Below are 25,977 nucleotides of genomic sequence, written 5' to 3'. Positions count from 1 at the left end.
CTGAGTGCCTAGTAGGTGTTTTATATAAACTCATGATTCCTAACCAGTTCTTATGCCTGATTGTGTGAAAGAATTATCTGGGGAGTGAGACCCTGTTAATAGTATGTTTTTAAGTTTTCCAAGTGATTCTAAAGTGCAGTCAAAGTTGAGAACTCTGTATATGAAAGATCTCATTTAATATTTACAACAACTCTACCAAATCACCCTCATTTTACATATTAAAGGATCAAGAGGTTAAGGAACTTGTTTCTTGGGCAAGCAGAGATGTGAACCCAAGTCTCTCTGTCTCCAAAGTCTCCACAGGTTACAATGTAGCTTCCCAATCCCTTTTATTAAAACAAAACAAACAAACAAAAAAACCCCCCCAAAACCAAAAATACCTTATTCTACCTTACCAGTTATACTGATAATCTCCAGGAGAACAGGAGTCTCTCCCACCTGACCTGCTCCACTGCTTTTTACAGGTTCTTCAGTTACCTTTTATGACCCAGGAAAGCTAGGAATAGTATTTATTGTCCGGTATTGCTACATCAGAACACCGGGCAAATTCCTTGGGTTCCAGTATTTTCTTCCACATTGTACACAACCTGACATTAACTGGGGTTTGTAATGTGAAAGTTTATTACATGGTAGTATTAGCCATTTGGGGAATATATTGTTTAAGATAGCACAGAATAAAGTGTGGTGCGTTTGTCTTGATACCAGCTTACCTTTTGTTGTGGTTCAACTCTTGTTTTCAGAGTGCTTTAGTTACCATAATTGTTTTTTACCCACCTTATGATTATCTTATGAATAAATTATGGGCTCTTTTTATTAGAGTCTATATCCAGTTAACGTTCAGTTATAGTATGTTAAAAATAAATGTATTCAGAAACAGAAAAGTAGAAAGTGATCTCATGAAGTCATGAGGCTTATGATAGCAAGAAAGAAAATCATGAGATTCAAATCACTAGGAGGAACTTGACCCATTATTCCTGGCTTTAAAGGGCACCATAAGTCAAGGAATGTGAGTGGCCTCTGGAACTTAGAAGGACTCTTGGGCAACAGCCAGCAAGAAAGCAGGGACCACTGTTCCACAGCCACATGGGGCTGAATTCTGCCAGCAGCTTGAATGAGCCCAGAAGTAGATTCTTCCTCAGAGCCTCTGAAAGTGAAGGCAGCACTGCCAACACCTTAACAACCTCCTGAAACTCTAAGCAGAGAGCTAGCTGAGTCACACTTGGCCTGGACTTTTGACCCACAAAACTGTGAAATAATAAGTGGATGTTACTTAGGCTGCTAAATATCTGGTAATTTATATGGCAGCAATGGAAAACTAAAACAGTACCTACTTACAGAAAAAAGTGCTATTGAAACTCACAGACCAAAAATTTTCATTTAGTTATCAATTGATTAGCAGCAGTAGAATATAAGTTCGATTTTGCTGGAAAACCCAGGAACTGCCTTGCCTTCACTCATTTGGGACCTGCATCATGGAAACTTAGGGAGTACTTTAGTTTCTTTCCAATACTTTAAATGTTGATTTTTATCAAAGAAATCATTATCGATCAATCATAGTCACTTCAGTCACGACTGTCAGACCATCCTTGTTTTGGTCAACCTCTGATGGATCTGAATCAGTGATTTAGAAGATAAGTTTATTCTGAAACTATTTTGAAAGAGAATTGTTAATTTCTTCATCTTGAATTATACATTGAGGTCAGAGACTGTATATTGCTCACCTTTGTATCCTCTGCAATGCCTAGCATAATAATATGCTCAATAGTTTTAAGAATTAAATTGACTTAAATTATGATAGCAAGGGAGAAAATAGTATTTAGGTGTGTGTATATCTATCTAAACAATTTTACCCACAGTATGTGGTCATTTATAACCAAGCTCTGTAATAATTGAATTGGCTGCATAATTTTTTTTTACAAAAACAGTTACTCACTATAGAGTAACATAGAAATTAAGCCTGTGTGTCCAAAACTGGAGGGAATAGAAAATATACTGAATGACAGAATGTGAATTTTAAAAGATTTTGCTACTTAAAGGTTTTTATTGTTTGATTCCTAACCCCACCCCCTCCATAAAACCCAAAAGGTATATTTTCTACAATTAGGTGGAAGGAAAGAGGAAGGAAGGGAAGCAGAAAAGGAAGAAAGGATGGAGAGAGAGAGGAAGGAAGATTCAAAACTAAAAAAAGAAAGGAAAGGAAAACACACACACACACACGTACATACACTTTTTAAAAACTAAAACATTATTTTTGTAACCCAGAAGAATGCCTCCAAAGTACAAAATACAAAATTTAACAACATGAGTATCGCGTTAGACCATATCTTTTTTTTTTTTTTTTTTAATTTTAGAAGCAGAGTCTGGCTGTGTCACTCAGGCTGGAGTGCAGTGGTGCTATCCTAGCTCACTGCAGCCTCAAACTCCTGGGCTCAAGTGATCCTCCTGCCTCAGCCTCCTGAGTAGCTGGGACTACAGGCATACCTCACTATGCCTGGCCATTTTAAATTTTTTTTAGAGACAGTTTGGCTGTGTCCCCACTCAAATCCCATCGTAATTATAGTTCCCATAATCCCCATGTGTCATGGGAGGGAACCGGTGGGAGGTAACTGAATCATAGGGGCAGTTACCTCATCCTGTTCTTGTGATAGTAAGTGAGTTCTCACAAAATCTGATGGTTTTATAAGGGGTTTTTTTCCCCTTCGCTCTGCACTTCGCCTTGCTGCCATCATGTGAAGAAAAGAGGTGTTTGCTTCCCCTTCTGCTATAATTGTAAGTGTCCTGAGGCCTCCCTAGCCATGCAGAACTGTGAGCCAATTAAGCCTCTTTCCTTTATAAATTACCCGTTCTCAGGTATGCCTTTATTAGCAGTGTGAGAACAAACTAATACAGGCGGGGTCTTGCTATGTTTCTCATGTTGGTCTCGAGCTCCTGGTCTCAAGCAGTCCTCCTGCCTCAGCCTGTCAAACTGCCAGGATTACAGGCATGAGCCACTGAGCTTGGTCTATATCTTTCTTGATCATAGTTTATAATACAAATGTTTAGACAATGTACTATTATCCCCCATACCAAAAGAAGGCATCATTATGATGTCACTGCAGGAAAACATGGAATGAACCCTAGTGCCCAGTTGAAGGGAGACAGTCATCATACTACACTCTCCTTTGTCCTTTGATCATGTAGTGTACCATATCTGCTTTAGGCATACCAGTCTATCTTCAGAGACCAGGAAGATATAACAGTGTGGCAGTTTAAGTAACCCTCATAGCAGGCTTATAAAAAGTTTTTTCTTCATTCTCATTACATTTGGGGAATTCTTGTAAAGTTTAGTTAGCTAGTTATATGTCAGTACTGGGATTCAAACCCTAATCTAACTATAAATCTGATCCAAATAGAACTAGTGTTCCATTCCGCTTTCCAGGCGTATCATAGAAGAATGTTGAGGAAACATGGGGTGTTTAGTATAGAGAAGTGAAGACTTAGAAGGAAGGTGTTTTCAAATATATGAAAAGCTGCAATATAGACAGAGGGCAGAGAAAACCTGTTGTGTCACTCCCCTCTTTAAACCCTTCAATGGTTTTCAGTTGTCAAGGAAATAAGGTATAAACTTCTTAGCAAAGCTTAGAGACAACTTTATGATATCGTACCCACCTCCTCTTCAATATCCATTTTACTCTCCCACTCTGGCCAATAGACTGCTTGCAGCCCTTTAAAGATGCAGCTGTCTTTGATGTGCCTGACATATCTTTCACATTCTTTGCCTGGCCAATTCCTGACCGTCAACCATGTCTCAAACACCTCTTCTCTAACCCCCCATCATGTTTTAGGCTTCTTGCTATACATGCCCACAGTACCCTCTATTTTCCTTTTTGTAGCACTCATTATTTTAATTGCTTGTTTAATATCTATCTTTCTAAACAAGCTCCATAAAGTTAGGGACCATATTTCTCTTCTCCAGTTTTGTAATTTAGTACCCAACATAAGACTTGATACACTGCAGGTGTGCTCAAAAAATATTTTAAAAACTGAAATTGATTAGTAACTCCAAGGGAATTTGAAAATAGAGAAAGAGGGAGGGATGGACCAAAGGTAGGATGGCAGAAGGTTAATTTTAGTGGTGAAGCATTTCAGGAAAAGATGAACTTTGGTAGTGGACCTCTAGAAAACCAAAGTGCACCACAATGACAATTTACCTAGAGAAAGAGAATCTGTGATTATAATTAGCTGTCTTGCAGAGGTCAGAGGTCTCTGGTGGTAGTTGCACCCTTCTGCTGGTGGGTCATCCTGGATCCTGTGCAAACAAAGGATTATTGACACAGATGGTGTTTGGTGCTTATGAAATTTGTTAGGGGGAAATCTGTTAGTTTCAATTTTACTACATTATCCATATCTCATCCCAATTTTGTACTTACAGAGGAAATGAAGGAACCAGATGATCAGGATACTGATGGGGAGAAATCAGTTACATCAAAGAGTGAAGGGAAGAAGTCTCTGAGGTCTTCTAAATCAGAATCAAGATGTAAGTAAAGATAATATGAATACTTTTAAAAGTATTAAATTTAGGTAAACATTTGAAGAATTAATTTTTATAGTAGAATAGAAAGAGCTGGATGTTATAAAATAGATCTCTTTTTGTTTTTTTGAGACTGAGTTTTGCTCTTGTTGCTTAGGCTGGAGTGCAATGGCATGATCTTGGCTTACTGAAACCTCTGCCTCCTGGGTTCAAGTGATTCTCCTGCCTCAGCCTCCTGAGTAGCTGGGATTTTAGCGCCCGCCACCACACCCGGCTAATTTTTGTATTTTTAGTAGAGATGGGGTTTCATCATATTGGTCAGGCTGGTCTCGAACTCCTGACCTCAGGTGATCCACCCACCTCAGCCTCCCAAAGTGCTGGGATTACAGGCATGAGCCACCGTGCTGGGCCGAAGTAGATCTCTTATACTCCTTGTTCCCAGAAAGCTGTAGGAAGGTGGGCTTCATAAAAATGATGGAGTTAGCAAAGAAAAAAGACTACATATGGTCCAGGAAATAGGAGATTCAAAATAGAAATAAGGCAAAGGTAATGCCTAGGATGACACATGGGCAGCCATGCAGAGAACAATTATACTGAAGCAAGGAAAGGAGAATTTTCACCTCCCAGAAAGTTAAAAATGTTAAATAATAGATTATGTTATAGATGCATGTAGAAAATTGAATTGAGTGGAATTTATAGAACTATGGCAAGATGTGGGAAGATTTATCAGGAGATTCCAGAAAGTTAAAAAGTGAAAATAAATGAGATATTAGTTTTAGAAAAGTAAGTTGTTCAAGAAGGAAATAAAATAACACATTTTTAACTCAGGAATGAGTGTTATTAAGGCAGTATACTAAAAACAGTAAGCATGGACTTCACTATAGTTTTGTTGTGTGTTAATTATATTGCAAGGGCGGAGAGATAGCAAGTGGTGATAGAGATTTCACATTCTTCATCTTCCCATAATAAACACTGTCTAAAAGTGGCTAGAGAGAGCAGTATATCCATATTATTTAGATATATGGAGGTAAATATCAGAAGAAAAAAGAGTAGAAGCTAAAAGTGATTCTTCTGGAGAGATAGAGAAGGCTGTTAAGCAGGGAAAAGTTGAGTATTTTAAATGACAAGTCTTTTAGCATTAATTGACTTTTTAAGTTATGGGCGTGTACTTCAACAAAAATAAAAATAATTTTCTAAAAGTCAAAAAATGGGCAAAATAATTTTTAAATAGTGCATATCTGGGTTTATAGAACAGAAGTGGTTTACTTGTTCAACTCCCTTACAAAGCTCAAAGTTCCTTAAGAGCAGTCTGTGTTTTACTTGTTTATCACAGCTCCTGGCACACAGGTTGATAATAACCTATCCACACGTCTGGTCTAGAGTTCTCTTATGAGAGCTCCTAAGTCTTATATGGACTTTACTGATACAGTGTAGTGGAAAGAGACCTGGACTTTGGTTTTGAGTCCTGGATCTACCATTTGGAGTTGCTTGATCTTGGAAAAATTACCACATCTTTCTAAGTCTCAATTTTCTCACCCATTAAAACAATTATGAGTCACTTGGGAATTAAATTGGATAACGTATGGAAGGATTTCATAGACTGCAATGGAAGAAAAAAGGAGGAATTTTATAACTAGGACTTTTGGAAGACGGCTGGCTCTTTCTGACTGACTATCATGATGTTAGGTATCTTAGTGGAATCTTGACTTTTTAAGGTTCTAATCCTAAATATGATTTTAGAAATTTAATTTTGACTGTTCACCTAGAGAAGATCAGGTCCTGGGAAAATCAATACACATGCAAAATTTGCATTAAAATCTTTTTTTATTATTATTATACTTTAGGTTTTAGGGTACATGTGCACAATGTGCAGGTTTGTTACATAGGTATCCATGTGCCATGTTGTTTTGCTGCACCCATTAACTCATCATTTAGCATTAGGTATATCTCCTAATGCTGTCCCTCCCCCCTTCCCCCACCCCACAACAGTCCCCGGCGTGTGATGTTTCCCTTCCTGTGTCCATGAGTTCTCATTGTTCAATTCCCACCGATGAGTGAGAACATGCGGTGTTTGGTTTTTTGTCCTTGCGATAGTTTACTGAGAATGATGTTTTCCAGTTTCATCCATGTCCCTACAAAGGACATGAACTCATCATTTTTTATGGCTGCATAGTATTCCATGGTGTATATGTGCCACATTTTCTTAATCCAGTCTATCGTTGTTGGACATTTGGGTTGGTTCCAACTCTTTGCTATTGTGAATAGTGCCGCAATAAACATACGTGTGCATGTGTCTTTATAGCAGCATGATTTATAGTCCTTTGGGTATATACCCAGTAATGGGATGGCTGGGTCAAGTGGTATTTCTAGTTCTAGATCCCTGAGGAATCGCCACACTGACTTCCACAATGGTTGAACTAGTTTACAGTCCCACCAACAGTGTAAAAGTGTTCCTATTTCTCCACATCCTCTCCAGCACCTGTTGTTTCCTGACTTTTTAATGAGTGCCATTCTAACTGGTGTGAGATGGTATCTCACTGTGGTTTTGATTTGCATTTCTCTGATGGCCAGTGACGATGAGCATTTTTTCATGTGTTTTTTTGGCTGCATAAATGTCTTCTTTTGAGAAGTGTCTGTTCATGTCCTTCACCCACTTTTTGATGGGGTTGTTTGTTTTTTTCTTGTAAATTTGTTTGAGTTCTTTGTAGATTCTGGATATTAGCCCTTTGTCAGATGAGTAGGTTGCAAAAATTTTCTCCCATTCTGTAGGTTGCCTGTTCACTCTGATGGTAGTTTCTTTTGCTGTGCAGAAGCTCTTTAGTTTAATTAGATCCCATTTGTCAATTTTGGCTTTTGTTGCAATTGCTGTTGGTGTTTTAGACATGAAGTCCTTGCCCACGCCTATGTCCTGAATGGTATTGCCTAGGTTTTCTTGTAGGATTTTAATGGTTTTAGGTCTAACATTTAAGTCTTTAATCCATCTTGAATTAATTTTTGTATAAGGTGTAAGGAAGGGATCCAGTTTCAGCTTTCTACATATGGCTAGCCAGTTTTCCCAGCACCATTTATTAAATAGGGAATCCTTTCCCCATTTCTTGTTTTTGTCAGGTTTGTCAAAGATCAGATAGTTGTAGATATGCGGCATCATTTCTGAGGGCTCTGTTCTGTTCCATTGATCTATGTCTCTGTTGTGGTACCAGTACCATGCTGTTTTGGTTACTGTAGCCTTGTAGTATAGTTTGAAGTCAGGCAGCGTGATGCCTCCAGCTTTGTTCTTTTGGCTTAGGATTGATTTGGTGATGCGGGCTCTTTTTTGGTTCCATATGAACTTTAAAGTAGTTTTTTCCAATTCTGTGAAGAAAGTCATTGGTAGCTTGATGGGGATGGCATTGAATCTATAAATTACCTTGGGCAGTATGGCCATTTTCATGATGTTGATTCTTCCAACTCATGAGCGTGGAATGTTCTTCCATTTGTTTGTATCCTCTTTTATTTCATTGAGCAGTGGTTTGTAGTTCTCCTTGAAGAGGTCCTTCACATCCCTTGTAAGTTGGATTCCTAGGTATTTTATTCTCTTTGAAGCAATTGTGAATGGGAGTTCACTCATGATTTGGCTCTCTGTTTGTCTGTGATTGGTGTACAAGAATGCTTGTGATTTTTGTACATTGATTTTGTATCCTGAGACTTTGCTGAAGTTGCTAATCAGCTTAAGGAGATTTTGGGCTGAGACAATGGGGTTTTCTAGATATGCAATCATGTCATCTGCAAACAGAGACAATTTGACTTCCTCTTTTCCTAATTGAATACCCTTTATTTCCTTCTCCTGCCTGATTGCTCTGGCCAGAACTTCCAGCACTGTGTTGAATAGGAGTGGTGAGAGAGGGCATCCCTGTCTTGTGCCAGTTTTCAAAGGGAATGCTTCCAGTTTTTGCCCATTCAGTATGATATTGGCTGTGGGTTTGTCATATATAGCTCTTATTGTTTTGAGATATGTCCCATGAATACCTAATTTATTGAGAGTTTTTAGCATGAAGGGTTGTTGAATTTTGTCAAAGGCCTTTTCTGCATCTATTGAGATAATTATGTGGTTTTTGTCTTTGGTTCTGTATCGCAGACATGTCTTGTAAATACACAGTTTCTGCAATTATATTTTATTTTAGGCATTTATCTTCTCTGGTTTGGACTCTTGCAACATGGATTTCTACCTCAGTCTTCCTGTCCAGATCTCCCTCCATACCACCACTAGAGTTCTTTCCAAAAAGTATGATTATATCACTTACCTCAGAAACTTTAGTTTGTTCCCCCCTTGTTTTTCCTTTTTCATGTTTCTGTACTCCCTACATTTCTGACACAGAATTGTCTGTGTTGGTTTCCAGTCCTTGGCAGTGTTTTCCTGGATGCTACTCTCCACTTTCCCTTGATGGATTTAATGATAATGACCCTTTGTCTAGCACTGCCTTCCTTATGTCAGACCCTCTTAGGGGCAGACCTTTTCAAGTGTGACCTGGCCCAGTGCTCAGCTCATTAATTAGTTCATATATCATAGGTCTTAGACTCCCAAATGATAATGTGAAATAATTTTCTGGCATTCTGAACATCCTGTACCTTGTTGCTGAGTGGAGAGGTGTCTCCCTCCTGGCTCAGCCTCATATCTGATAGCTGCATTCCCCCCACCCCTGGAAACCTTGCTTTGCTCTCAGGCTGTTAACACATCCGGGCAAGTTTTTACTCTGGGATTCTCATGTAGAATGAATAAAAGTCCTTGTATTCCACCCAAGCAGAGAAGTTGGAGTAGACTTTTTCCCATACTTAACAAGAGGTTTCTGCCCTCTCTGAGTTCTATTAAGAAATTTAGGTCAAGTGTACCAGCTAAACTATCCATCATTTCTCATGTTGGTGAAGGACTGTTAGTTACTAAGGCATTGATTTCTGATTCTTATCAAAGGACTAAATTATTGTAGACCTTTTTTAATAATTTCGGAAAGTATTTTGTTCTTTCCTATTTTCAAAAATATTTTGTGTAGAACTGGTATTATTTCTTCCTTAAATGCTTGGTAGAATTTACCAGTAAAGCTGTCTGGGCCTGGAATTTTCTTGATGAGTGGGAAAATTTTAACCATGAATTCAATTTTTTAAATAGAGAGCTCTCTATTTCTTCTTTACTAAGTTTTGCAAGTTTGTATCTTTCATGGAATTTGCTCACTTCTCTTCTAAATTGTCAAATTTGTTGTCATAACTTTGTAGGATCTGTTTTCATTCTTGATGTTGGAGATTTATGTTGTTTCTCTTTTATTTCTTCATTGGTCTAGCTAGGAGCTTATCAATATTGTTGATCTTTTCAAAGACTAAGATTTTGGCTTTGTTAATTTACTTTGGATTTTTTTTTTTCATTTATTTTTCCAGCTTCTTGAGGTGGAACTTCAGGTCATTGTTTTTTTTTGACTTTTGTTCTTTTCTTACATATGTATTGAAAGCTATAAATTTCCCTCCAAGGACTGCTTTAGCTATATCTCAACTTTAATATATTGTATTTTAATAATTATTTAATTTGAAAAATTTTCTGATTTCTTTGTTGATTTCCCCTTGACCCATGCATTATTTTTCTTGTGTAATTTAATTTCCAAATATTGGACTTTTTTTCAAGGTATCTTATCCTTATTGCTTTCTAACTTACCTCCGTTGTTTTCAGAGAACATATCTATTCTATATAATTTCAATCCATTTAAATGTATTAAAACTGGTCTTATGTCATAGCAAGTGATCTGTCTTGGTAAATGACCCATGTGTGCTTGAATGTGCATCTTGTATTGACAGGTGTAAGTGTTTTATAAATGTCAGGTCAGGATTGTTGATAGTGATGTTCAGATCATCTATGTCTTTACTAAGTTTTTGACTATTTGTTCTATTAATTGCTGAAAGATACGTGTTACTATAATAAATAGTAACTCTAAGTAGACTGTGAAAAGTTGTTATATATTACAATCTCTGAAGCAACCACTAATAAAACACAGAATTGCTAAAAAGCCAACAGAAATTTAAATAGAATTCTAAAGAGTAAATAATCTAAAAGAAAACATGGAAAGAGAAAAAGAAGGAAAAAGGACAGGTAGGAGGAGAAAAACAGAAAATAAATTATCAAATATTGTTTGCTAATTTCACAAGCATGTTATTAAAATCTAACCATATCAATAATTACATTAATTATTAGTTAACTGAATATTAATATAAAAAGGCAGAGATTATCAGCATGGCTAATAAAAACAAGAACCAACTATATTATGCTCATAGAAAACACATGTTAAGTATAATGATACAAATAGGTTGAAAGTAAATGGATGGAAAAAGATATATCATGCAAACAGTAAGCATAACACGGCTAGAGTGGCTATATTAATATCAGATAAAATAGACTTCAAGGCAAAGACTACTACCAGTGACATAAGGGTAAAAGGATCAATTTATTCATAAAGATAAAAGGCTCAATTAAGAAAACATAATAATCATAAATATGTATTCACCTAGTAACAGCATCACAATACACAAAGCAAAAATAGACAGAATTAAAGAAAAACTAAGTAATTCCACAATCATAGTAAGAGAGCAGCCTGGTACTAGTTACTTCATAATAGCCAAAGTATACATGCCTACTATTAATATTTGTATATTGTTGTTGTATGCAGTAACCATGCTGAACTCTTTTTAAAATTATAATAAATTATAATTTAGTTCTTATGAATTTTTTATAAAGTAACTCTTACGGATTTTTCTGTATGTGCAACCATAGCATTTGTAGGCTTTCTTATAGTGTTCTTAATCTCATGGAAAAGGTAGAGGTAAATAAGGAATCACAGAGGCAAACTGCAGGAAGCAGTATCTCTGAGATAGCTGGAGAGGAGAGGCCCCAAAACTTCCTACATCCATTGGCTGGAGGAAACAAACAAACAAAAAAAATGGAAGAAACTCACATATAAAATTGTGGGTCATACACCAAAAATCCCAACAGGTTCTTTTCGATATCTACAGTTATGGCATTCCTTTCTCCTTGGTCACCTTCCTTTGCTTCCTCCTGCACCCATCCTTGTTCAGTCTCCACTAATTTTGCCAGCCCTTTTGCCAGCAGCCCTGCCATCCATTTGTGATTTCGGGTTTTAACTGCTTCTAGTTACATAAAAAAATGGAGTTTGTGTTTTTGTCATTTATTCTCAATGTTGATTTTAGGTTATTTCCAAGAATAGAAAGGCAAATACTGATTTATTCTTCAAACCATAAGTCTTCCACCTGTCTATTTTAGGATTATAAAAATTAGAGAAATATCCAGCCCTCACAAAGTTGCCTAAGTGTGTTGATTCGCCAGCTTGATTTAATGTGCCTACTTCCTGCCAAATTAGTTTTTTCCCCCAAACTCTAGTTTTCCATCAGTAGCACAACTCCAGGGTCAGAATACCCATTATTTTTTATTACCTCTTCTCCTTCATCTGTATTCACTCTCAATTCGTTAATCAGTGATCACCTTATCTACCAGTTCTATCTCCTTTCCCGGGGAACCCAGCAGTTAGGAGTGTAACATTTGTAGTGCCCTAATCTTGAAATGAGGAAATAGTCTTTTGTTGCTACAGTCACAAGAAAGAGCTAAGATATTATCAGAGAGCAGTTCTCCAGGGCCCCCCCTTGGGGAATCTGTTTGGCCGATTTAGTCACCCAGGATTACTTTCTTGCCATCCAAATACATGAATCCTAAGGAACTCTGCCCTGTTCTGCAACTAATTGGCTTGGCCCAGCTTTTCTATCTTATTCATATTAGTCTTGGGCTTTGTTCCTAATCTTTTAGCCTCATCTCAGATCTACTACGTAGCTCTGGTACCTAGTAGTACATTTGCCATTTCTTCCTTATTCTTCTGAAAGTTCACCTAGCCCTATATGAAAGTATACCCATCCTGCTTGGCATTGTATATTTTAACCATCCCCATGTTTGGACTTGATCTGAATGTTGGCTTATACCTAGGGCCATTCTACTTCTATCCCAGTTCTCATTCCCAGCTTGTCCTAAAGCCAATATTCCAACTTATTCCTGGGATATCACTTCCAAGAGAAATCATCATACTCAGAGAAAGAAAGACGATAAGCCTTATTTGTCTTTAACATAACAGGTTCCCTATAAAAGTTAGTAAAATTGAATTTAGTTGAAATTATGATAGCAGTGTACTAACCTCTTTCTTCATCTTTTTCTTCTTGTAAGTATTAGTGATAGGAAATAGACTGGAAATGAAGTGAAAATGGAGATTAACAAGCAGAAAAGGCTTTCTTATTTTGTAAAGTTACAAGACTGACCAAATAAAATGATTCTTCTAGAAATTTTTGAGTATGTATTAGATTTATTACATCTATAGCACAAGCAAATTGGAAGTTTTAGCTACTTTAGAAATAAGAAAATGTTTAATCAAAATTTAGAAGTTATTAAAACAAATTTTAATAGCTCCTGTTGAAGAAGATAACACATTTTTAGAAGATGACACAGATGAAACATTTACTGAAGGGGAAGGATCATATTTAGAAGAAGACTCAGATGAGGAACATTTGGAAGGAAGTTTGAGTTCATTTCAGTATGATGATTTGCAAAGCACTACAGGTAGGTATTATTAGTTTTCTGTCAGTAGTTGTCACTGTTTTAGAGACAAAGCCCAGACAAATGGAACAGTTATAAATCCATAGAAAGAAAAAATGCAGGATGTATATATGTGTGGGAATGATAAAAGGACAAGTGCATATTTTGGTAGGGTACTTCAGCAGCCCTAGACTTGTGGTTTTTATTTCTGAGGATCACATAGAGTACTCTGACACTCATTCTTCTGGGTTTTAAGAAGGTGTAAAAACTGCTCCACTACAGATTAGTGGGAGTTCAACTTTCCCTTGGAAGTAATTGGGAGTTCTCCTTGGAGACTGTTGTGCCATGACTGACCAGAACTCTGCATTTACTCCTGATGCACATGGGCATGATGGCTCTTCCTTCCATGCTCACTGGTGACTGCTTCCTATCTTCAAGCCAGTAGTAGTGCTTACTGCTAGAGTAATGCAGGTTGTGTACATTCCTCCTTTCTCTGGGAAATACAATTTTGGATTCACTGGGCACTCTTTGTATTAGTCCATTCTCACGCTGCTAATAAAGACATACCCAAGACTGGGTAATTTATAAAGGAAAGAGGTTTACTTGACTCACAGTTCTGCATGGCTGGGGAGGCCTCAGGAAACTTACAATTATGGCAGAAAGGGAAGCAAACATGTCCTTATTCACATGATGGCAGGAAGGAGAAGTGCAGAGTGAAGGAGGGAAATGTCCCTTATACAACCGTCAGATCTTGTGAGAACTCATTCACCATCATGAGAACAGCATGGAGGTAACAGCTCCTGTGATTCAATTACCTCCTACCAGGTCTCTCCCACGACATGTGGAGATTATAGGAACTACAATTCAAGATGAGATTTGGGTGGGGACACAGCCAAACCATATCACTCTAATTAAATTATTTTATTTTTTTAGTACCTCAGCAAACCCCTGCCCCAGCTGTGGAAGAAGCAGAGGAGGAAGTTAAGAAGAAAATATCAGAGAGATTCTTCTATGATTATATGGATCTTGCTTCGATGCCTTTTGTGACTCTGGATTCAAACATACCACTGGATCTTCTCACACTCGTGTATCCACCCTGGCTAAATATGTATAATTTTGGGATTTTCATTTCTTAGGTCAGAGGTCAGCAAACTATAGCCCAGGAAGCCCAAATGTGCCCTCCCACCTGTTTTTGTAAATGAAGTTTTATTGCAACACAGCCACATCCATTTGCTTACATTTTGTTTATTATGGCTGCCATCACACAACAAAGACAGGGATAAGTAGTTGTGACAGAGACCATCTGGCTCACAAGGCAAAAACTATTTACTACCTTCCCTTTATAAAAAAAAGTGTGCCAACCCATGTTAGGTAATTCTAAGAAGCTTGAATTCTTAGAGATTTGATAGAAATGCATGATCTTAATTTAAACTAAGCTTTTGTTTGATGCCAAATAACCATATAGAGAAATATTTTTCTGGCTGTCCTTTGCACAGGTGGAAAGGCTGCAGTTCATGAGACCTGAGTGAAGGAAATCAGAAGGCTTTTTTTTCCCGTTTACTTTTGTCAATGCCTGTCAAGTTAAATAATCAATTTCCCTTCTTGAAACACTTATGTGTCTGTCCATTGTAAGGCATTAGTACTTTCACATTATATATCAGATGAGCTATCAGAGAAGACAATTCTTAGGAAACAGGGCACAAAATATCAAGTTTTAATTGGTCTGGAGAATAAGAGTCTTTGAAGATATGTAGAAACAGGGATGATTGACAAGGGGATTTCGTGTTTGTCATCACATTATGATGTTAGGTTTGCAATGAGGGTAGTTAGAAAACAGTTTCCATTGAGGTCCTTAGCTGGCAATTTACTGTGCTTCTCTTTTGGATAGTTAGTACTTATCACCACATGGCCTAAAGCACCAACTGGCCTCTTACATAAGGAATACTTTCAGAGATAGGGTGGTGTACTCCCTAACTAGTTTTGCTTTTTACATAAAAACATAAAAATAGAACATGTTGTTAAATCCCAGGTGTAACTAAACTAATTCACGCTGAAGTATCTTGTAACCTGGAATTTTCTCTCTTCATGGCTTTTTTTTTTTTTCCTTATCTTTGGACAAGTTTCTGACAAAAGTTATGCTGTTTGCTTTCTTTTAGCCTTTTTTTCCCGAATGGGGTGGGGTGGTATATTAGAGTCCCCTGGAAGTTTTTCCTGAAGTGCACAATGCTCTGATGCCTTCCTGGACCTACTGTGCTAGTTCTGTGTGGAGAGGGGCTTGGGCATATGTACTCCGAAAAAACTCCGAGATGGTTTGGCAGTGCACTGCCTTCTCACTGCTCCAGGATGGGAGGGTCTGTATTAGACAAATATGCCCAAATTCTAAACAGCAGAGTCAGAAGAACCTCAACTTTAATTTCAATATATGAATTATCTCTATTCATGCTGGATGGGTGGCTGTATAAACTATAGCCTTTTCTTAAACATTTTCAACACCAGGAAAACCACAAAGTAGCTTACCCCACTTTGGATGGCTCACTAGAGAGCTTTTCGGGCCTTGAATAAAATTCTGCCTTGCTGGGATGGCCGCCATTAGATTTAGTTCTCCTCTCTGCAGATGGACTTATATAATTTCTATATCTTGTGAGGAATTCTAGGAAGAACAAGTCAGCTATCATGTATTCCCTAAGTACTCTTTTAATTAACCCTTTCTTTTGCTGCCTGTGGTACCCAAATAAGTTTAACCTTATTTATTTTTGCAAAAACAATTAATGGGCTCTCAGGATTTCCCCAGGAAAATTAAAATAGTAACTAAATCAGAGTATGGGGATAGTCACCTGATTTATTTATTTATTTGTTTATTTTTTTCCTGCCCAGGCCTTTTTTTCTCACCTAATTTAAAAACAAAATTGTTAGTAATACGTAGAAAAATCATGAGTTTCAGGGTAAAATTCAACTACTTCAACCTCATGTCTTCATCTAAGAGTATAGATTTAAAAATTTATTTCATCACTTTTCCAATCCCTAGGATGGTATTGTTTTTCATTTCTTTTCCTTAGCAACTTTCCCTCAGACATTCTTTTGGTTATGAATGTAGAAAGCGAGCCAACCTACAACTTCTGGACGACAGTATTGCAATGTACATAGCTGGGAACCAACTGATCTTTCTGAATTTGAAAACCAAGGAACAGATCTACCTGCGAAGTAGCAGTGGTGAAGGAATTGGCGTCATTGGGGTATGCCTTCAATAAATTAGAAAAAAAAAAAAACCTACCTTTTTTCTTGTTCTGTGGACCAGCGAACATGGTTGTTAGATGCCAACACCGTGCACAGTATTGTGGGATCACATGAGATGCACAGCTGTCTTTATTCCAAGGCATTTTCAATTCAGTTATTACAAACACTCATTCACTGTCATTACCTCTATGCACTATTATAATATTATTATTTCTTTTTGCAGATAAGGAAATGGGCTTATAGAGGTTAGGTGACTTCCTCATAGTTGTGCAAGTTTTTCATATTTAGATTAGAAGTGGAGATGAGTGGGGAGATTTTAAAGAATCTTAATCTGAAGACTGAAGCAGGCACATGGCCATGGGAATGGAGAAGGTGAGGAAAATGTGAGACACACAGATAGGACGTAGACATAGATTGACTATGGAAACAGGATATGTTGAGATGTATGGAGTGAAAGATACTATCATGTTTGTTTCTTTCTTGATCATCTATCTATATATAGTATGTGTACATGATAAAAGTCCATGTCCTCGGAGAGTTTGTTATAAGACTAATTAATAAGTTCAGCAATAATTTATTACATAATACTGTGCATCCAACACTACACAGAACATATAGTGGGGAATTTAAATGAAGAAGAACTCATGACCTCTGTGAATTCAGAGTTTAAAATCCATCTAAAGAGACAAGACTTATATTTGTAAAAAGAAAAACAAAAAACTAGACACACAAGCACAAGATAATGTGGTAATATCTGTGTGCAGATAGCCATGGGCCCAACAAGAGGGTCGTGGATTTTATGGAGGGAAGTCAGTTGGGGCCTATGAGGTTTCAGAAGCCCTGAGGTCCACACCGTCTGCAGGGGACCAAGAAACATCTAATTATCACATATTTATCTATTACTTTATGGCCGTAATAGCTTTAAAATTTCTATTTTAATATTTTGTTATAAAATAATTTGGTTTGAGGACAGTAGTCAGAGGTGTAGTGTGGTCAAGAATGCTAATCCTGGCCAAGCACGGTGGCTCATGCCTGTAATCCCAGCACTTTGGGAGGCTGAGGCTGGTAGATCATGAGGTCAGGAGATCAAGACCAGCCTGGCCAACATGGTGAAACCCTGTCTCTACTAAAGATACAAAAAATTAGCCGGGCATGGTGGCACGCACCTGTAATCCTGGCTACTCAGGAGGCTGAGGCAGGAGAACCACTTGAACCTGGGAAGTGGAGGTTGCAGTGAACTGAGATCATGCCGTTGCACTTCAGCCTGGGTGACAGGGCAAGACTCTGTCTCAAAAAAAAAAAAAAAAAAAAAAAAAAATGCTAATCCTAATCTTCATCCACCTGGATGTTGAGCAGTTTTATGTCCACAAGGCCTTTTCTCCATGTGTGCTGGAGCTGTTGAAGCCTGGGTAGTGACAGAGGCCTTGCCTCCACTGTCCATGTTACCTCATCTTTTCTGAAACAGTTATCCAGTTATGGTTGAGAAATACTTTAGCAAGGCTATGAGAAACCTATGAGAAAAGTGTCTGGGCACCCTACCTGGAAAAGGTATGGTGAATCTCTATGTTGAGTGTAAAGTAAATGATTTACTAATTCCAGGTCTTCACCAAAAATAAAACTCCTGGCTTGGCACAGTGGCTCCTACCTGTAATCACAGCACTTTGAGAGGCTGAGGTGGGTGGATTACTTGAGGCCAGGAGTTCAAGACAAGCCTGGCCAACATGGTAAAACCCCTTAACTACTAAAAATACAAAAATTAGCAGGTGTGGTGGCACACACTTATAATCCCAGCTACTCGGGAGGCTGAGGCACGAGAATTGCTTGAGCCTGGGAGGCGGAGGTTGCAGACAGCAGAGATCGTGCCACTGCACTCCAGCCTGGGTGACAGAGTGAGACTGTGTCTCAATAAATAAATAAATAAATAAAACTCCCAAACTCAACCCCACAGCAATTTCCAATATGAGAGGCAGAAACTTTTTAATTTACTGTAGACAAGACCTAGAAGGGTAAAGGATTTGCCTGAATCTTCATCCAAATTTCTTTGACCACATGTTCTACACCATATTTCTTTACAAATGGGAATCTAGATAGATATGGTCTTAATCCATGTCCCCTACTTCCTTGAGATCTGCTATTCCTTAGGCCCGTTTGCTTCCTGACTCTGATACTTAGCTTGAATCCAATCTCTTACACTTAACACATTGTAGACTGTGTGACTGCAGGAAAGTTACTTAAACTCTGTGCCTCAGTTTACTCATCAATAAGATGGAGATAATAATGGTATCCAAGCTCACAAGGTTGGTATAAAATTTAAAGGAAATAATGTTATCTTGGGTACCAGGATTAGCAATCTATGTCTGAGAACCAGGCTCTTTGTCTTATATATAATCAGGAGATGTGAAATAATATCTGAAAACAGAATTTTATAAGCATAATATGTGTTTTAAATAGCTTATCCTTATAACAGCTTATTTTTATTTTCATTTTTTGGCTGGCCATTTACCCTTCCTACACATTTGGCTTACCAATAGACAAAAATAACAGAAATGAACATACTATTTTATCCAACTTATATGGCTATCTTTGAAAATACTGACACAAATAGTTTATCCAGCGCATACTTACTGTATTTTCCTCTGTGTCTGGCTTGGAAGTACTATATCTTTCTCACTTCTAGTAAGTTTACATTCGTTTGTAACTTTTTCCACAGTGAAATTTTAAAAATTGTGATGTAACCTGGTCTGGAAACAAGAATCCCATACATTCCATGAATTTTTCTATATAAAATTTAGGTTGATTTATATGTAGGGTAGACAATTCATCTCAGTGATTCTCAAAGCAAGGTCTCCAAACTAGCTGAATCAACATCACCTTGTTAGAAATGTAAATCACCTTGTTAGAATGTAAATCACGTAGTTAGAAATTACCTTATTAGACATGTAAATGCACATTCTTGAGTCCCAGCCTGACCTATTAAGTCAGAAATTCTGGGGGTTAGGGCTTGCAATCTGTATTTTAGTAAGCTCTTTAGTGGATTCTGACGCACGTTGAAGATAGAGAACCATTGTTCTAGCTCTTCCAATGGCAATTAAAGAAATTGTAGAGTTAGAAATGGCTGTCTTAAAGTAAAATTTAAACTGTGTATTCTTCTAGTTTTCAGTTTTCAATTGTATCCATCATTAAATATCTGATGCCCATTTTTGAATTTTCTATTAGAGTAAAGCCTAATAAACAAATTATAAAATAATGGATACTAAATACTGCATTAATCAGACTATTTATACAAAAATCTTTCTTTTAATATTTTGGTGAAATTTTGTCTTTTGTAGGTTCATCCACATAAAACTTATTTCACAGTAGCTGAAAAAGGAAGTTTTCCAGATATTATCATCTATGAATATCCTTCTCTGAGACCATACAGAATCCTTCGAGGTGAGTCCAGAAGCACATTTAAATATTTCATGTTCAAGGATAACAACATTCTGAAGAAGGTGTGACATTATTTCATAAGTCAAGGTTCTCCAGAGAAACAGAACTAGTGGAAGATAGAAAAGAGATTTATTCAAATTCACACACAACAATACTAACCTTAAATGTGAATGAGCTAAATGCCCCAATTAAAAGACACAGACTGGCAAATTGGATAAGGAGTCAAGACCCATTGGTGTGCTGTAATTCAGGAGACCCATCTTACCTGCAAAGACACACACAGGCTCAAAACAAAGGAATGGAGGAAAATTTACCAAGTAAATGGAAAGGAAAAAAAAAAAAAACACCAAGGGTTGCAATCTTAGTCTCTGACAAAACAGATTTTAAACTAACACAAATCAAAAAAGACAAAGGCATTACATAATGGTAACAGGAACAATTCAAGAAGAGCTAACTATTCTGAATATATATATACACCCAGTACAGAGCACCCAGATTCATAAAACAAGTTCTTAGAGACCTACTAAGAGACTTAGACCCCCACACAATAATAGTGGGAGAATTTAACACCCCACTGTCAGTATTAAAACAATGAGACAGAAAATTAACAAGGATTTTCAGGACTTGAACTCGGCTCTGGATCAAGTGGACCTAGTAGACCTCTACAGAGCTCTCGACTCCAAATCTACAGCATATACATTCTTCTCAGTGCTACATGATACTTATTCTAAAATTGACCACATAATTGGAAGTAAAACACTCCTCAGCAAATGCATAAGAATTGAAATCATAACAAACAGTCTCTGAGACCACAGTGCAATCAAATTAGAACTCAGGATTAAGAAACTCACTAAAAACCACTCAATTTCATGGAAATTGAACAACCTGCTCCTGAATGACTCCTGTGTAAATAATGAAATTAAGGCAGAAATCAAGAAGTTCTTTGAAACCAATGAGAACAAAGAGATGATATACGAGAATCTCTAGGACACAGCTAAAGCAGTGTTAAGAGGGAACTTTATAGCACTAAATGCCCACATCAAAAAGCCAGAGAGATCTCCAATTGACACCCTAACATCACAATTAAATGAACTAGAGAGGCAAGAGCAAATGAATCCAAAAGCTAGCAGAAGACAAGAAATAACTAAGATCAGAGAAGAACAGAAGGAGATAGAGACAGAAAAACCCTCCAAAAAAATCAATGAATCCAGGAGCTGTTTTTTTGAAAAAATTAACAACATAGGTACACCACTAGCTAGACTAATAAGGAAGAAGGGAGAGAAGAATCAAATAGATGCAATAAAAAGTAGTAAACGGGATATCACCACTGACTCCACAGAAATACAGACTACCATCAGAGAATACCATAGATACCTCTATGCAAATAAACTAGAAAATCTAGAAGAAATGGATAAATTCCTAAATGCATACACCCTACCAAGACTAAACCAGAAAGAAGTTGAATCCCTGAATAGACCAATAACATGCTCTGAAATTGAGGCAGTAATTAATAGCCTACCAACCAAAAACTCCAGGACCAGATAGATTCACAGCAGAATTCTACTAGAAATACAATGAGGAGCTGGTACCATTCCTTCTGAAACTATTCCAGACATTTGAAAAGGAGAGACTCCTTCCTAACTCATTTTACGAAGCCAGCATCATCCTGATACCAAAACCGGCAAGAGACAGAACAAAAAAAAGAAAACCTCAGGCCAATATCCGTGATGAACATTGATGCAAAAATCTTCAATAAAATACTGGCAAACCGAATCCAGCAGCACACTGAAAAACTTATCCATCATGATCACGCCGCCTTCATCCCTGGTATGCAAGGCTGCTTCAACATACACAGATCAAAAAACGTAATCCATCACATAAACAGAACCAAAGACAAAAACCACACGATTATCTCAATAGATGCAGAAAAGGCCTTCGACAAAATTTAACATCCCTTCATTTTAAAAACTCTCAATAAACTAGGTACTGATGGAACATATCTTAAAATGATAAGTGCTATTTATGACAAACCCACAGCCAATATCATATTGAATGGGCAAAAGCTGGAAGCATTCTCTTTGAAAACTCGTACAAGACAAGGATGCCCTCTCTCACCACTCCTATTCAACATAGTATTGGAAGTTCTGGCCAGGACAATCAGGCAAGAGAAAGAAATAAAGCATATTCAAATAGGAAGAGAGGAAGTCAAGTTGTCACTGTTTGTAGATGACATGACTTTATATTTAGAAAGCCCCATCATCTCATCCCCAAAACTTCTTGAACTGAGAAGCAACTTCAGCAAAGTCTCAGGATACAAAATCCATGTGCAAAAATCACAAGCATTCCTATACATCAACAATAGGCAGGCAGAGAGCCAAATCATGAATGAACTTCCATTCACAATCACTACAAAGAGAATAAAATACCTAGGAATACAGCTAACAAGGGATGTGAAGGACCTTTTCAAGGAGAACTACAAACCACTGCTCAAGGAAGTAAGGAGGACACAAACAAATGGAAAAACATTCCATGCTTGTGGATAGGAAGAATCAATATCGTGAAAATGGCCATACTGCCCAAAGTAATTTATAGATTCAATGCTATTCCCATCAAACTACCATTAGCATTCTTCACAGAATTAGAAAAAGTGATTTTAAGTTTCATGTGGAATCAAAGAAGACCCCATACAGTCAAGACAGTCCTAAGCAAAAAGAACAAAGCTGGAGGCATCACACTACCTGACTTCAAACTATACTACAAGGCTACAGTAACCAAAACAGCATGGTACTGGTACCAAAACAGACATATAGACAAATGGAGCAGAACAGAGACCTCAGAAATAACACCACACATCTGATCTTTGGCAAACCTGACAAAAACAAGCAATGGGGAAAGGATTTCCTATTCAGTAAATGGTGTTGGGAAAACTGGCTAGTCATATGCAGAAAACTGAAACTGGACCTCTTCCTTACACCTTATACAAAAATTAACTCAAGATGGATTAAAGACTTAAATGTAAAACCCAAAACCATAAAAGCCCTAGAAGAAAACCTAGGCAATACCATTCAGGACATAGGCATGGGCAAAGACTTCATGACAAAAGAGCCAAAAGCAATTGCAACAAAAGCCAAAACTGACAAAAGGGAGTTAATTAAACTAAAAAGCTTCTGCACAGCAAAATAAACTATCATTAGAGTGAACAGGCAACCTACAGAGAGGGAGAAAATTTTTGCAATCTACCCATCTGACAAAGGTCTAATATCCAGAATTTACAAGGAACTTAAACATGTTTACAAGAAAAAAACAATTCCATCAAAAAGTGAGCAAAGGATATGAACAGATACTTCTCAAAAGAATACATTTATGCAGCCAACAAGCATGTGAAAAAAAGCTCAACATCACTGATCATCAGATAAATGCAAATCAAAACTACAATAAGATACCATCTCATGCCAGTCAGAATGGCAATTATCAAAAAGTCAGGAAACAATAGATGCTGGCGAGGCTCTGGGGAAATAGGAATGCTTTTACACTTTTGGTGGGAATGTAAATTAATTCGACCATTGTTGAAGACAGTATGGCAATTCCTCAAGGATCTAGAACCATAAATGCCATTTGACCCGGCAATGCCATTACTGGGTATATACCAAAAGGAATATAAATCATTCTGCTGTAAAGAGACATGCACACGTATGTTTATTACAACACTATTTACAATAGCAAAGACGTGGAACCAACCCAAGTGCCCATCAATGATAGACTGGATGAAGAAAATGTGGTACATATACATCATGGAATACTATACAGCCATAAAAAGGAATGAGATCATGTCCTTTGCAGGGACATGGATGAAGCTGGAAGCCGTCATCCTCAGCAAACTAACACAGGAACAGAAAACCAAATGCTGTGTATTCTCACTCATAAATGGGAGTTGAAGATTGAGAACACATGGACACAGAGAGGGGAACAACACATACCAAGGCCTGTTGGGGGGTGAGGGTGAGGGGAAGGAACTTAGAGGACAGGTCAATAGGTGCAGCAAACCACCATGGGACACGTATACCTATGTAACAAACTTGGACGTTCTGCAATGTATCTTTTTTTTTTTTAGAAGAAATAAAAGAAGGCCGGGCGCGGTGGCTCACGCTTGTAATCCCAGCACTTTGGGAGGCCGAGGCGGGCGGATCACGAGGTCAGGAGATCGAGACCATGGTGAAACCCCGTCTCTACTAAAAATACAAAAAATTAGCCGGGCGTGGTGGCGGGCGCCTGTAGTCCCAGCTACTCGGAGAGGCTGAGGCAGGAGAATGGCGTGAACCCGGGAGGCAGCGCTTGCAGTGAGCCGAGATCGCGCCACTGCACTCCAGCCTGGGTGAAAAAGCGAGACTCCGTCTCAAAAAAAAAAATAAAAAAATAAAAAAAAAATAAAAGAGATACATTTAATGGAATTGTTATGGGAAAGGGGTCCCGATCCAGACCCCAAGAGAGGGTTCTTAGACCTTGCACAAGAAAGAATTTGAGGTGAAGTGAATCCATAGAGTAAAATGAAAACAAGTTTATTAAGCTGAGACGACGGCGTTTTCTAAATGTACAATCATGTCATCTGCAAACAGGGACAATTTGACTTCCTCTGTTCCTAATTGAATACCTTTTATTTCTTTCTCTTGCCTGATTGCCCTGGCCAGAATTTCCAACACTATGTTGAATAGGAGTGGTGAGAGGGGGCATCCCTGTCTTGTGCCAGTTTTCAAAGGGAATGCTTCCAGTTTTTGCCCATTCAATATGATATTGGCTGTGGGTTTGTCATAAATAGCTTAAGCTGATAAGCAACTTCAGCAAAGTCTCAGGATACAAAATCAGTGTGCAAAAATCACAAGCATTCTTATACACCAATCACAGACAAACAGAGAGCCAAATCATGAGTGAACTCCCATTCACAATTGCTAGAAAGAAAATAAAATACCTAGGAATCCAACTTACAAGGGATGTGAAGGACCTCTTCAAGGAGAACTACAAACCACTGCTCAATGAAATAAAAGAGAACACAGACAAATGGAAGAACATTCCATGCTCTTGGATAGGAACAATCAATATCATGAACGTGGCCATACTGCCCAAGGTAATTTATAGATTCAATGCCATCTCCATGAAGCTACCAATGACTTTCTTCACAGAATTGGAAAAAACTACTTTAAAGTTCATATGGAACCAAAAAGCCCACATTGCCAAGACAATCCTAAGCCAAAAGAACAAAGCTGGAGGCATCACACTACCTGACTTCAAACTATACTACAAGGCTACAGTAACCAAAACAGCATGGTACTGGTACTAAAACAGGCATATAGACCAATGGAGCAGAACAGAGCCCTCCGAAATAATACCACACATCTACAACCATCTGATCTTTGACAAACTTGACAAAAACAAGAAATGGGGAAAGGATTCCCTATTTAATAAATGGTGCTGGGAAAACTGGCTAGCCATATGTAGAAAGCTGAAACTGGATCCCTTCCTTACACCTTATACAAAAATTAATTCAAGATGGATTAAAGACTTAAATGTTAGACCTAAAACCATAAAAACCCTAGAAGAGAACCTAGGCAACACCATTCAGGACATAGGCATGGGCAAGGACTTCATGTCTAAAACACCAAAAGCAATTGCAACAAAAGCCAAAATTGACAAATAGGATCTAATTAAACTAAAGAGCTTCTGCACAGCAAAAGAAACTACCATCAGAGTGAGCAGGCAACTGACAGAATGGGAGAAAATTTTTGCAATCTACTCATCTGACAAAGGGCTAATATCCAGAATCTACAATGAACTCAAACAAATTTACAAGAAAAAAACAAATAACCCCATCAAAAAGTGGGTGACGGACATGAACAGACACTTCTCAAAAGAAGACATTTATGCAGCCAACAGACACATGAAAAAATGCTTATCATCACTGGCTATCAGAGAAATGCAAATCAAAACCACAATGAGATACCATCTCACACCAGTTAGAATGGCGATCATTGAAAAGTCAGGAAACAACAGGTGCTGGAGAGGATGTGGAGAAATAGGAACACTTTTACACTGTTGGTGGGACCATAAACTAGTTCAACCACTGTGGAAGACAGTGTGGCGATTCCTCAGGGATCTAGAACTAGAAATACCATTTGACCCAGCCATCCCATTACTGAGTATATACCCAAAG

The 25,977-nt window shown here is 37.8% G+C and overlaps 1 protein-coding gene and 1 long non-coding RNA gene across 7 annotated transcripts in view; one reads left to right on the top strand and one right to left on the bottom strand.

Moving 5' to 3' along the window:
* CFAP44 (cilia and flagella associated protein 44) overlaps positions 1-25,977 on the top strand; it is a 154,228-nt gene that overhangs the window by 6,805 nt on the left and 121,446 nt on the right. For all 5 annotated transcript variants that reach the window (XR_010118452.1, XM_055260149.2, XM_063630025.1 and 2 more), the window contains 5 exons: positions 4,412-4,516; positions 12,984-13,136; positions 14,046-14,199; positions 16,183-16,345; positions 19,676-19,778. Coding sequence is in view for 4 of the 5 variants with exons in the window: in XM_055260149.2 (XP_055116124.2) it covers positions 4,412-4,516; positions 12,984-13,136; positions 14,046-14,199; positions 16,183-16,345; positions 19,676-19,778 (678 nt within the window). In the remaining variant the exon portion in view is untranslated. The remainder of the gene's footprint in view (positions 1-4,411; positions 4,517-12,983; positions 13,137-14,045; positions 14,200-16,182; positions 16,346-19,675; positions 19,779-25,977) is intronic.
* LOC129471499 (uncharacterized) lies at positions 3,926-12,766 on the bottom strand. 2 transcript variants are annotated; one of them, XR_008653606.2, is made up of 4 exons: positions 12,718-12,766; positions 11,269-11,434; positions 4,410-4,498; positions 3,926-4,288 (listed from the first exon to the last, which is right to left on the bottom strand). It is a non-coding gene; the product is annotated as an uncharacterized lncRNA (long non-coding RNA). The 2 variants fall into 2 exon arrangements; XR_008653605.2 differs by lacking the exon at positions 11,269-11,434 and having other exon boundaries at positions 4,220-4,288; positions 12,718-12,764.

This window comes from Symphalangus syndactylus, chromosome 21 (assembly GCF_028878055.3).
Source record: "Symphalangus syndactylus isolate Jambi chromosome 21, NHGRI_mSymSyn1-v2.1_pri, whole genome shotgun sequence".
In the NCBI taxonomy this organism is placed as follows: domain Eukaryota; kingdom Metazoa; phylum Chordata; class Mammalia; order Primates; family Hylobatidae; genus Symphalangus; species Symphalangus syndactylus.
This window is presented reverse-complemented; position numbering and strand designations above follow the sequence as displayed.